This window comes from Conger conger, chromosome 12, assembly GCF_963514075.1.
Source record: "Conger conger chromosome 12, fConCon1.1, whole genome shotgun sequence".
Taxonomy (NCBI): domain Eukaryota; kingdom Metazoa; phylum Chordata; class Actinopteri; order Anguilliformes; family Congridae; genus Conger; species Conger conger.
Window position 1 is genome coordinate 8,473,473 of NC_083771.1, and position 13,753 is coordinate 8,487,225.

The 13,753-nt window shown below is 46.4% G+C and overlaps 1 protein-coding gene across 5 annotated transcripts in view; it reads left to right on the forward strand.

The window, feature by feature from the left end:
- The first annotated feature begins 3,358 nt into the window (after positions 1–3,358).
- The window catches only part of LOC133105646 (guanine nucleotide exchange factor VAV2-like), a 179,236-nt gene continuing 168,841 nt past the window's right edge, over positions 3,359–13,753 (forward strand). For all 5 annotated transcript variants that reach the window (XM_061215866.1, XM_061215870.1, XM_061215867.1 and 2 more), the window contains exon 1: positions 3,359–4,839. In XM_061215866.1, the coding sequence (XP_061071850.1) occupies positions 4,636–4,839 (204 nt within the window). In that variant the 5' untranslated portion in view covers positions 3,359–4,635. The remainder of the gene's footprint in view (positions 4,840–13,753) is intronic.

Sequence of the window (13,753 nt, forward strand, 5' to 3'; positions counted from 1 at the left end):
GAGGACTTATGCCAAAAGTTCTAGCTACTACAGTAAGACGATGCAAAATTATTTTTTGGTCACAAGGCAAACCTGAAGTTAACTTGGCCTGTTGTAGAATAGACAGCACTCTTGATTACTGCATGCATATTAAGTCACAATTAATGTAATTCCAACTGATGCATTTTATTCAACTGGTAAAATAAAGTCATTTTATTCAGCTGCTTGGATCTAATGAAGGCATTCTCATCAAATGTGCCAAATACACTGCTTCCATTTTTGTCCAAAGATTAATATTCTGCTCCAAAACAGTGTGCATTCATGCCCTCCAATCTGTCAGAATAAATTTGTATTTGTATTATTATAAAATAGTGAACCAGGAACGACACTCTTCAAGTGTGATATATTAATGCCATGTGAGTCCAATGCCATTTTTCATTATTTTAATAATTAAGGGTATTATTTCTTGTTTGATTTCAAAGGCATGTTAAGCATCTACAGATGTTGGGGCCTGTAAAATGACGTTGTGCCCCAGCAGAAGTTTTTATCTGAAATGACTGTGCACTGATAACCCTCCCTCACCCCCTCTAGATCCAGTGACTGCTCAGGCTGAGGATAGTTTACCAGAGATTTATTAAGATCTAGGTTCTGAGATAATTCTGTATGACTTCTGAGATTGTTTTTTACGACTTTTGAATCATATGTGAAAATACATTTTTTTTTTTTTCTCGTTTGCATATATTCATGATTGGCAGCACGGATGGTGCAGTGGGCAGCACTGCTGCCTCACAGCAAGGAGGTCCTGGGTTCAAATCCCCGTTGGCCGGGGCCTCTCTGTGCGGAGTTTGCATAATCTCCCCGTGTCTGTGTGGGTTTCCTCCGGGTACTCCAGTTTCCTCCCACAGTCCAAAGACATGCAGGTTTGGCTGATTGGAGAGTCTAAATTGCCCATAGGTATGAGTGTGTGAGTGAATGGTGTGTGTGCCCTGCGATGGACTGGCGACCTGTGAAGGGTGTATTCTGCCTTTCGCCCAATGTATGCTGGGATAGGCTCCAGCCCCCCTGCGACCCTGTTCAGGATAAGCGGGTTAAGATAATGGATGGATGGATGGATGGATGGATGGATATTCATGATTAAACAACAAAATACATGGAAGTTTCCAGAAGTTGGCAGCAAAAGCCTGAGTTTGTGCTTGCAGTTTGCTAACAGGCCACTAGATGTCAGTTATGTCTGGATTATCTAGTTTTTCAGTCTGTTAAGTGGTGTGACAATAGGTTATTTGTTATGTGTATTAACAAAAAAAAAAGTTTGCATATTTATTGGTGATACATAGACTATTTCCCCAAACAACTGAAGCCTTTATATCCACATATATAAAGCCTATTCTTTAAATGTAAAAATTGATTTGACAAAATTTTACCTCAGTCTTATTTGCATTCTTTCATGTGACAAGAAAAACATGCTGTGACGTGAAAAAATGAAAAGACAGCTTAAGGATAGAACAACACTTAGGCAGCACTTGGCAGTGGATGTCTAACACAGTTGTCAATGAACAAAAATAATTGAAAACTGGTTGAGACCAATCAGCAGTTCTGTGGTGAGATTTTGTTTGCAGCTCGATGCCAGCTGCTACTGCTTAGAGAAAAATCCCTGTTTCCCCATCAGCGTTCTGTGGATTCAGGCACAGACATTGAAGCATTTATCCACACGTTAAAATAATCTGTGGATATTACATATTACTGTAAAGTACACATACTATTGTGATACAAAGAAAAATTGTACTGTTGCTAAATAAAACTGGGTGTAATTAGCTATACCGGGAAACAATATGGAAAAGGGTTGTGGGTAATTGCTGATTTGAGGGAAAGATTTGCGCCCCCCTGTTTCCAGCTCACTTGCCCCCACTGCTCATGAATTCAGCGGCCATCACTCGTGCAAAGTCAGCTGGAAAATGCAGCACTCCTGGAGGGCAGAGTTGAGAGAGGTGTGATCGTGAGAAGACTGGACCAGGCCGGGTGTGATGTCACAGATGGGCTTTCTGAAAAGGGTTAGGCCTGGAAGGGGAAGAAGGGTGGTGTGTCTAAGTGGAGCCTCAAGGTGGCCATGCCTACTCGCCATAGCAACCACACACCACACGTCTTGCAGGGATATTTTACTCTAGTCTAACCAGGCCACACACACCCAGAAAAGCAGTGCAACGCATTATGTACCGCTTCTAATCTAACAATGAAACAAACCAGCTGATGGTTCTTTCTTTCTAAATTACAGTTCTGTCGAGCAGTTTGGGCTTCATATTGAAGATCGTAAGTCATGTAATTTAATATTGTCTATGTCCTAGAAACAGAGCGATGTAAATCTCAGATTTTGTCCCCTTGTTGACCCCCCTGCTGGATAAACCTGCGGATTGATGACCTTAGTTGATTTAGCATTCACAAATTAAAGGCAGAGATTTTTTCAGAATACTGCCCAGAACACCAGGGCTAATGTTTTCTGTCCACAGGTGGTTTAGTATTTCGACAAGACTATCCTCCTCCAGACTGAAGGCCATTTTGGCTCTGGACGATGCATTCAACATGGGTGCCTGCACAGTGACATATGGACTGAGGCTCTCTGCATTCTGTGAGAGGTCATGGGCGGTGATGAATCGATGGCTTCAAAATTTCATGATGGCAGTCTAACACTTTCTTGTAGAGCAGATAAGGAATTGTCCCTTTACCAAAAAAATAAAGAAAAAAAGTAACCATTACTAATGCAGCACTGAATTTGACTCTGACAATTTTTAGACCTGCAGGCAAGGAAATTATTTTTTAAATACTGCAAAATTAATAACAGGGCGGTAAAAGCCTAGAACTGATTGTGTAACTGTATGAATTATCGCAATAGGTTAACATGCATTCTTGAAAATTGAAAAATATGAAGACAGTTTCGTGTCTTTCATATCAGACCCATAGCCGGGAGTGAGTGTTCTTGACAGGGGCGAGGCTTGTTATTTTCCCCAGAGGGGAGACTGGATCTGTGAGACCTTAGGCTTATGGTTATTCCCGACATTCCAACTCGCACAATTCCTCTGACAAGAGGATCCTTGTTGCTACGAGGCTAAGAAGTACAGCGCGCTCTCGCGGTCGTCATGTTGCGTCCCTCCACCCCTCGCTTTCCCTGTTCGTGCGACAAAGTCGTAAGAAACACGTCAAGTAGTATTAAAAAACGCTTAATCAGCGTTCACAAGTCTCGTCCCAATAGTTCGTAGTATTATTTTCATTCGCTTACAAGGAGACTTGTCCGCGTGCCTCTCACAACTTTCTCTTCCCACTCGGGAGCGCGCCTGACCGGAACCCCATTGCCATCTCGCCGCCCTCCGCCAAGCGCGCGCACGCTTACCCGCAAAGCCTGCTATAGAGAAGGGAGCATAGTTCGGAGGCAAAACACTAAAAACCACAAGGAACCAGCAGGGAGAAGGGACTCAAGAAAACAAAAGAAACGGCGAGAGGCAGCCCACTATACAAACAATCCGGAATATGCTCGTAGTGTTTCGGTTACACTACTTGTAAGAAGAGCTATGGGAGAAACAAGATGAACATTCACTGGCAGCGCATGTTTCTCTCTGGCTACCTCCTGCAGGACGATGTTTCGAGCGCAGTGGACACAGTGTGAACATTGAACAGGGCGTCGGGAAAACATTTATCCCATTCTCCGCGCTGTGAAAATAGTCGTATACAAGCGAGGGCTAACGTCTTCGGAGTTTGCAATCATTAAACAAAAGGGAAAATCTCTGAACTACGCTGAGAAGCAGTGTCATACCCAGCACACTGAAGGCTGTGCGAAACCACACTTTGCTGCGTGGCTGAAGCGTACAAGAATCTCCACCGCTGGAGCCCGGTGTACTGTATGCTACAAGTAATTTGTAGAAAGCAGTTGCAAATTCAGATGTTCTGCGATGTTTCTGTTTGAATGCTGAAGTTTTAGTGTAGCTACACAAAAGCACTCGTTGGTTTCCAGAAGGAATTTCTTATTAGGCTAATTTTGGGAATTGTGCCCTTTCCCACTTCAGGATTAAAACGTTGAGAAGGTGTTGATAAACAAAAAGACCTACGGATTTATTTTTGTCGTCAGAACAACTGAGGATGAAGAAAAGAAAAACGCATTTGTACTTTCTTTAGATCTATTGACGAATAATAGGTAAACCAACAGGATTCTAAACCACTTTTTTCCAAGGGAGTGTCATTCTGTCTCCAGATTGTTGTCAATGATCTGGTCAAAGAAACTTAACCCTTTACCTGCCTATTATACAGTGTAAATAATTATTTGAATTTGGTGAAAGAATATAGCCTAGTTTGAGCCGAGTGGTCATTACCTTTTTCCGACACATCAAATTCAACCGCTCGAGAGTGGACCAAAACACCCACATGTACTGTGTTATACAAGCGTCACCTGGAAAATAACGGTATACCGACAGAAACAACTTTTAAAACAAGTTTATTACAAGTTTATTAGCAATTACATTGCGCTCTACGAAAGAGACTGAAAGGATTACGCCTGTCGCACTCGCGTGCCAGTAGGAATCGCGGAGTTTCCCACTGAGTGAACCCGGAGCCTCCTGGACGTCATCTCGCTGGTTCTAAGTATTGGTATAAAAACTCATTTTTTTCACGACCGAAATGGAGGAATGGAGACAATGCGGACGGTGGTTAATCGACTGCAAAGTCTTGCCCCCGAACCACCGGGTCGTGTGGCCGTCCGCTGCCGTGTTCGACCTGGCACAGGCGCTCAGAGACGGCGTGCTCTTGTGTCAAATGCTGCACAACCTCTCGCCCGGATCCGTGGACCTAAAGGAGATCAACTTCAGACCACAGATGTCTCAGGTAAATCAAATGGGGTCTCCTACTACTGGAGTTTTATACATACAGAACGCATCCAATTTATGTCCGTATGGGTATAACCCCTGGGTGGCAATGTTGGCACCAACAACGATTGATGCCCAGCCATCATTATGGCTCACAGTTAAATCATCTCAGAGATGATGGCGAAAAGGTTTGGTCTTCATATTTTGTGAAAACCTTTCACTGGAGTCAGATAGGGAGTGTCATTTAAAATTCGTGAGGCAGGGGTTTCCCTGAGCAGAGACGGAGTGAAAGTGCCCCTCTTCTGAACGACCGGGAGGGGGCGCTGCGGAGCCCGCTTGATAGTGTACATACTACAGGTAACACATTGCAATATCATCTCAAGAGAATTGACAGGTTTTTCTAATATAACTGTCTAGCATCCAACCCAGCTAAACGTGTCAGATACATGTCCAGTAGAGTACAGAATGGAGTTCTGGAGTTCTAGCGCCAAAGGTGGGCTACCTGCTCACTGTGTGGAGGTGATATGGTTTGAGTTTGTGTTGACCTCGTTACTTTGCATTCTCCATTTAATGAATATGTGAACATACTGAACAGACTGAAACTGTGAAACTTACAAAACCCACACATTCTCCTGTTTTGTGAGCAGTTAAAAAAGGGTTGGTGTGATGAAGGTGTTGTTGCTCACGGCCTGCCAAAGCCAGTAAACGCTGCTTTGTGGGTTTAACAAAATCCGCAAAGAACAAGAAGTCACGCAGCCTGTCATGTTTAGATGTTTAAAATGACAACAAATGAATAATGTGCCATTATTGTTTGCAGTACCAGTTGAATCGTGACTGAGACAAAAGTTGAACAAAAGAGGGGGGGATTTGCTGTTGTTATCTGTTTGGCTTGCGAGTGGAATTTCGATGGGAGGCATTTCGGTTGCGCAACTCTTGGCTGAGAAGGAGTGCCGTAACGACGGGCCAAGAGTGATTCATCCGGGGAACATGGAGTAGGCGCTTTTCTTCAGGAGTGGATGTTACGGTCCAGAGATCTCGGGTTCGAGTGAGGCAATGCATAACGCCAGCTGGAAACGGAGTCAGCCAAGCAGAGTGACACCCCCCCCCCACTCTGTCAGAAGATGGCAGGTGTGGTGTGTAGCTTTGTCTCAGAGCAAACAGAGAGCACTTGGGAAAGTTGGGCTTGTGTGTTTCAGGATGCAGCACTGGTGGAGTTAGAGTGAGAGAGAGAGTGAGAATAGCAGCACTTGAACGGGGGACAAGTTGCTGGGATGGGGGGTGTGTGTGTGTGTGTGTGTGTGTATGGGGAGGGGGAGGTTGGGATATGTTAAGCTGAGGGCGTGTAAGTGTGTGTTTTTGTGTGTGTGGGGGGTGGGGGGTTGGGCCGTGTGTTGGGCCTTATGTTGGATGGTTTTGGGTGTGCGTTTGAAACATTTGTTGGGTTGGGGAGTGTGTTTGTGGCTGTCCGAGTGTGTGTGTGTGTGTGTGTGTGTTTGTGTGTGTTTTATGCAGATCTGACACTGTACAGTCAGATCCATGCCCTGCCCTCGTCAGATCCATACCCTGCCCTCTATATCTGCATGTCTTCCAAAGGGAAAAGCCCACTCGTGATTCAGGGTCCATAAGCACATATGGATGTTTTCTGAAAGAAGTTCTCCATCTCGTTTCTACGTAAGCTACATGTCTGCCGGGAGATTTTTATGGAGAGGTTGGCTTGTGTTGGGAAAATGTGCAAAAACTTGGGAAAGTGTTTATTGATGACATAATAAATCAGTGTGCCGTTCAAGGCTGGCTTATAGATGCCTGACCAGATGTTTTCCCAGTCGTTTGTCTTCTTGATGGACACACCCGACACGTGTAAAATGATAAATGGTTGGCATTGATACTTGTCATTCACCCATTCACACACCAATGGCGATTGGCTGCCATGCAAGGCAACCAGCTGGTCAGGAGCATTTTGGGGTTAGGTGTCTTGCGCAGGGACACTTCGACACACCCAGGGCGGGATCGAACTGGCAACCCTCGGAATGCCAGACGACTTACTTACTGCCTGTGCCACTGTTACCCCCAATGTCGTGTCTCTCATGGACACCAAAAAATGCAGACATTAGATCTGGCATGGCGAGCAGACGCTTTCAGCGAGACACACACCAAGCCCTCCTGACAAACACAGGGAGAGGCGCCTGCAGAGAAGCGCACCGTGTGATTTATCAGTGAAGTTCAGCATCTTTGTCTGAATCAATGAGCCATTTGATTAAATCAAGGAGAAATGATCTCATTTTCTGCAGATGGACGGGATTATTATTATTGCTATTGAACCTGTAACCCGCTTGCAGTGTTACCTTGTTGATCCGTACCTAATGCAAATCCGTTTGTGATCGACGCTTCGCCACGCGCCAGCGGGTGACTCGTTGAAATGGAAACAGCGGTTCTCGCCTTCCGCCTGAAACCCCTTCAGGAGATCTGGGAAATTTAACAGTTGATTTAACAGCTAACAATGTCATGTCCCGGTTTGGTAGTGGAAAATATCTGGGGTGAGTTGTCCGTTAAGCATTGGCAGAGAAAATCTATGGCCAGCGAACGAATAAGCATTAGCGAACACAGAAACACGACTTCCACAAAGCGAATCGATGCTCGATGGCTGGATTATGATTTTGCTCTCTATTATCGTGCAAGGGACCGTGGGAAATCTGACGTCATGTGGAGCCGGGCGTGTGTGTGTGTGTGTGTGTGTGTTTGTGAGTGTGTGTGTGTGAGTGTAACCGCAGCACAGCTCTCTCTCTGTGAGGCTGAATGAGAGAGACCTTAAGTACAGCTGAGGGTGGAATGAGAACCTGGCCTGTTGGCAGCTGTGGGATGAGGGCACGGGGCTTCTGAGCACGTGCAGTGGACTGATGCGGAGAGTCGCATGGAGACAGAGCTTACAGAATCCCCCCACTGTATAAGCAAGCAGCCAGACAAGCAGACCCCTTCAGCTGCCACTAATGCGTACCATCCCTTATTGTGTGCCATGGGACCAGCTCATTCATATCTGTCCCTCTCCGTACCCTCGGACACGCGAAACGAATACCCGGTTTATTATTGGCTGCATATGAATAAGCTGTTTCATTTGAATCACATTAAGCCTCATTATGGAGCAATTCCGCAACCGTACTGTGTGTGGAACATGTGTACATGCATTTTTTGCAGGATGGGAATTTGATTACTTTTAAGTGGGCTTATCCCCCTGGGAAACTACAGGATGCAATTATTATTTTTATTCGTCCAATCAGATTAGAAATGGAAATTAATATTAGAGGTTCTGTGGGAAATGTAGGTTTTAAAAATGGATCTCGGGGGACGTTTTCAGTTGAAGGTACCTTGAACACACCCAGCACACTTGCCATAAGGCCGCTATTTGGGCGACTCATAGTCTTATGCCATTGAAGCCCTTCCCTGGGCTTTCTCATAGACCCCTTTCAGACCTCTGCGTTGTTGTGAGATTGTTGTGACTGGCTTTCGATGGCTGTGGCGCAGCCAACCTGAATTCCCTTCTGGGGACAGCGATGGTGGTGTGCTTTTGTTTAGACTGCCTTAGCGCTGGTTGTTTCCACGGATACGGATCTGTGACACGTCTCCTAGCGCCTGTACGTTCCGCGAACTGCTGGAGGCACGAACGGACACTTTGAAGTGTTGCTGTACTAATGCGTCTCTTTGAGTGAAAACACCTTGCCTTTCCCCCCATTACCTGCCTGGGCACCTCAGTCTGTGCAGTGTGTGTTTCTCTCTCAGAACACGGCCTGAGTGGGTGCAGGTCTGGCTGTCTGTCTGTCTCTCCTGAACACAGGGACGAGATCTGTTTGTTACAGTAAGTGGTGCTAATGGGTTCCTGGAAAAGGGGAACCCTCATTCTCGCTTTTATTGGTCAAACCTTACCTGATATTTTATGCCACAGTGACTCACAGGTTCTGGGTGTTAAAGATGCAGGATTACTGAGTTAGCTAGTTAACTGCACTCAATATAACGCAGAACCCTCCCAAATCTGGAACATGGACTGAAGTAAAAAGATCTGTTCTGGGTTTTACACAGTGCAGTTATCCAGCTAACTCAGTAATCCTGCTCTGTGGGTTTTACACAGTGCAGTTATCAGCTAACTCAGTAACCCTGCTTTGTGAAATACCCCCCTGGCTCCCTGCTCTTTTGGTTTCGGCCAATCGATTCGCCCAAACGAGGAGCAGCTTTCTTCTCCTCCTTCCCAGCCACACTCTTTTTCAATTAATTTCTCTGAGCGGTCCGCTGCTGTGAGCTCAATCTCATTACGGGCGGATTGGCTGAACTTAACATGTGAAATTAGCTCTGATTGCTTTTGTTAATTCGTCAGGGGGGCAGAAAATCACCCTCTCAGAAAATACAAGCAGGCTCTTTCCACCGCTAAAGTCGTTAGAGTTAAGGTTGGCGGGGGATAAAAAGGATATTCTGACCCGTCTCTAACCGCTCGATGTAATCCTCCTGCCAATGTCAGGGCCTAATTTGTTTGAGGGTTTTTTGGGGTGGGGGTAATACTTGGGTCTATCTCCTGGTGGGTAATTTCATCTGCGTGTTTAGTCTACTCGTGACCTTTGACCCCACAGTTCAGGTGGCAGTGTAGCTCATTGTTAACGCTTCTTGGGTCAAACGCCTGTGTCAGAAATGTTAAAGCAATTATTTAAATGAATTTATTACAGAACTATGTTTTATGCATTATGTGGAGGAATATTATCTGTGTGTTGGCCTGCATGTGTGTGCTTAGATAATGTTGCTAATTATTATTCATATCATTAATAATATATTATTCAGCTGTGAATAACACACTCGTTATTATTCATGAAATGCGTGGATGCCTTCCTGTAGACCCAGGATCCTCCTGAGGTCGCTAAATTCTGATTGTTTCGTGGCAGGCAGCCAAAAAAGTGACTTACCCCAAAATGATGAGATGAACTGGGCCTGTTTGTGACAGGCCGTCGGTTAGATTAGGCGCTGATCGCTGAGGTTAGGGTGGGTGTGCGCATCTCCCAATGTTTCTGCTTTCCTGAAATAGGCTAGTTTTTGAAATAATTGGGCAGAGGACCGACCCCTCAAATTCAGAGGTGGGTGTTAAGTGGAATTGCAGATGTGGGGGTGACCCGCGTGCTGGGGTGTGTGGGGGGTTTACAGAGGTGTCCTGCCCCCCCCCCCCCCCTCCCCCCGCCCTTCCTCCCTCTCCTCTCTGCTGCGCTCCCTCTATCCTCCCCTTCATCGCCCACTCCCCGTTACACTAGTCCATTCCACACTCCAAGGGGGGTGGCAGCATGGAAGAGGTGCATCATGGGAGCGTGTGGAGACGATAGCACTGCCCCCATACCGCATGGCGGTATGGCACTCCATCTGCCCCCGGTGGGGTGTTATATTAATGCGGACAGGTCGCGAGACCTGACCACGCTCCCTGTGTGCCAACACGCCGCTCTACCCCAGAGCTGAAGAATCTCCTGTAGTTCACTTTCAAAACCTCAATCAAATCGCCCCTGTGCTGATAACACAGTAAAATGTCCAGTATTAATTCACACAAACAGGGTGCACACTGTATGCATTTAGTCCAGTAGGGGCCATATGTACCCTGTAAGAGTTGATTTCACATTTTATTGTGAAAATAAGTCAACAAAAGCAAATCAGCATTTGATGTTGGGGAAACTTGGGGATTCAGTACAGTGCAACAAGCACACACTTTTCTAGGCTGATTTGTAAATGTTTGGTCTATCAAACTTGTAATGTAATGTACGCACACATACCCACACACACACACACATACACATAGGTAGGCGTAATACCACATGTAGGCCTACCGTATACAGTATTTAAATACAGGTGTGTGCACACACACAGGTACACATAATACCACATTACATTACATTGTATTGAGCAGACGCTTTTATCCAAAGCAACGTACGAAACAGTACATATCGAGGTCATACAACAAACAACTGAACAGGCCAGATCAGGTACAATTCATGTATTATTGGTTGTAACGCCCTGAACATATGTCCAGTACATGAGGTAGATAGGCCAAGTCTGTTACTACCATACCAAGATAACTACAATTTGAGGAACTCCAGTACCAAGACAAATACAAATTGAAAAGTCCTAGGTTAAGGTATAAAATACAAGATAGATTAGAAGACTCCCGCAGAGAAAGACTGCGGTAGGAAACGGGCAGTGAGGGAGCAGTTGTTATGGGGATGGGGAGGTTGTTCCACCACTCTGTGGAGGGTGGAGGAGCTCCGCAGTCCGGACAGGAGAGAGACGTTCACACGGCCGGCAGGATGAGCAAGCCGGCCTGTGGCAGCAGAGTGGAGTATGTAGGCCTATATGTAAATACATTTACACACACACTCACACACGCACACACACACAATCTGTCTCACACACACTCTCTCACACACTCTCTCACACACTCTCTCACACACGCACACACACACACGCACACGCACACACACACGTGCATACACACACACATACACCCTCACTCACTCTGTCTCACGTATACACACACACCCTCACTCACACTCACTCTCACACACACACACACACGTGCATACACACACACACCCTCACTAACACTCACTCTCTCACACACACACATACACCCTCACTAACACTCACTCTCTCTCACTCACACACACACACACACACACACACACACACGCACACTCACACGCCATTATAAGGGCGGTATCGTAATGAGCAGGCCGTGGGCTTGTTGTGGGAGATTGATTCTGGGGTCCTGCTGCTGGGGTGTGACTGATAAAGATCTGCATAAGGAAGGGGGCGGGAGCCCTGCCGTTCCGTATCGCTCAGTAACGCACGGCACACTGCTTAATACAACACCGGCCCCAGGACAGATAAGACTCCTTCATATCTCCCCCTCCTCTGTATCCTGTGGAAGAGAGGCAGTCCACCCATGATGTGGTCCTTTGTAATGGTTAACATTGAGCATATTGCATAATGCATGTGTTGCCCACATGGTTTTCAATCTCACCCAAGCCATTATAGCAGCTGGTGCTGATTCATCTCAATATGAAATTGCGGGCCCGTATTTGTTAACATCATATCATCTAAGTGCTGGAAGATTACAGCTGCATTACTTGCAGGATGACATTTGGGGGGGGAAAAAAGGGGGAATCATCGCTCACAATTTTTATTTCATGGAAATGGATCTGGCCTTTGTGAAGTGTGTTTTTCACATCACCGGTGCTGCCCTGATTGCACATTTTCTCTGCTGGTTGCTCGTCCGCTCTTGATAATGCTCTTCCTGTGGGTTTCAGCGGTAAAATATATCCCTGTTTGAGGCTCCAAGTATCTACTTTTCAGGCCCTTCAATATGCTTAAACATCCCACCCATTGAGTGTTGTTTGTGAGATTCATTTGTGCGATAATGCTTTGGTGCTCCTAAAAAGCGCTGTGTATTTTTGTGATAATGTGTTGGTGCTCTTGAAAAGCATGGTGAATTTTTGGACTTTTATGTGTGAGTACATGTGTAAGTACTTGTGCTTGTCTGTGTGTGTATGTGTATGTGCTTGTATATTTGTGTGTGTGGTATTGTTTAGTTTTCTGTGTGTGCACACGTGTGTATGTGTGTATGTGTGTGTGTGTGTGTGTGTGTGTGTGTGTGTGTGTGTGTGTGTGTGTGTGTGTGTGGCCTTGCAAGCTCTTGAGCACTGCTGGCTGGGGTACCACACACACACATACACACTCACACAGGCATCCGCCACAGTGGTCCATTAGTGAGACAGCATTTCTCTCACTGCCAAAGCCCTGCCACTTCCTCTTAGAGAGAGTGAGTTACCAAAGCCCTGCCACTTCCTCTTAGAGAGAGAGAGTTACCAAAGCCCTGCCACTTCCTCTTAGAGAGAGTGAGTTACCAAAGCCCTGCCACTTCCTCTTAGAGAGAGTGAGTTACCAAAGCCCTGCCACTTCCTCTTAGAGAGAGTGAGTTACCAAAGCCCTGCCACTTCCTCTTAGAGAGAGTGAGTTACCAAAGCCCTGCCACTTCCTCTTAGAGAGAGTGAGTTACCAAAGCCCTGCCACTTCCTCTTAGAGAGAGAGAGTTACCAAAGCCCTGCCACTTCCTCTTAGAGAGAGTGAGTTACCAAAGCCCTGCCACTTCCTCTTAGAGAGAGTGAGTTACCAAAGCCCTGCCACTTCCTCTTAGAGAGAGAGAGAGAGAGAGAGAGAGAGAGAGAGTTACCAAAGTTACCAAAGCCCTGCCACTATAATCCTCAGCTGTTATGGCCCCACACACCTCGCAAGCCGCCATTTTCTCTCACGACGTGTGCTGTGGGGCGGTGGGTAGGTCTGGTCCCCAGGACAGCTGTAGGCAGCAGCCTGCAGACATACGGGGGGACAGCCCGGCTGGTTCACAGCCCTGCCCAGGGCAATTACACACCATCCAGCCAGTCTGCCTGCTGGCTCGGTGTCCATACCCTCCTCCCAGTTACTACTTCTGCCCCAGAGCCTCCTGACGGATATGCCCTGCTTGCATGGAGACGCAGGTGCTCAGTTACCCGTATGCCTACCCCTAGTATGTGGAAAGTGTCAGTGAAACTAGAGGTCTGACCAGGACAGAAAGACCAATCGGAGCCTGTTTTGCACAGTAACTCAGGACACCCGGACCAATCGGAGCCTGTTTTGCACAGTAACTCAGGATACCCGGACCAGTCGGAGCCCGTTTTTGTGCTGCGACTCGGGACAGAAAGAGGAACTCTTAAGAGACAGGGCAGAGGCCAGACACACCTTCTCTCTGTGCAGTTTGTTTGCGGTTAGTGTGTGGTCAGGGAGTGGTTAGTGTGCAGTTCATATGTGGTTAGTGTGCGGTTAGTGTGCAGTTCATATGTGGTTAGTGTGCGGTTAGTGTGCAGTTCATATGTGGTTAGTGTGCGGTT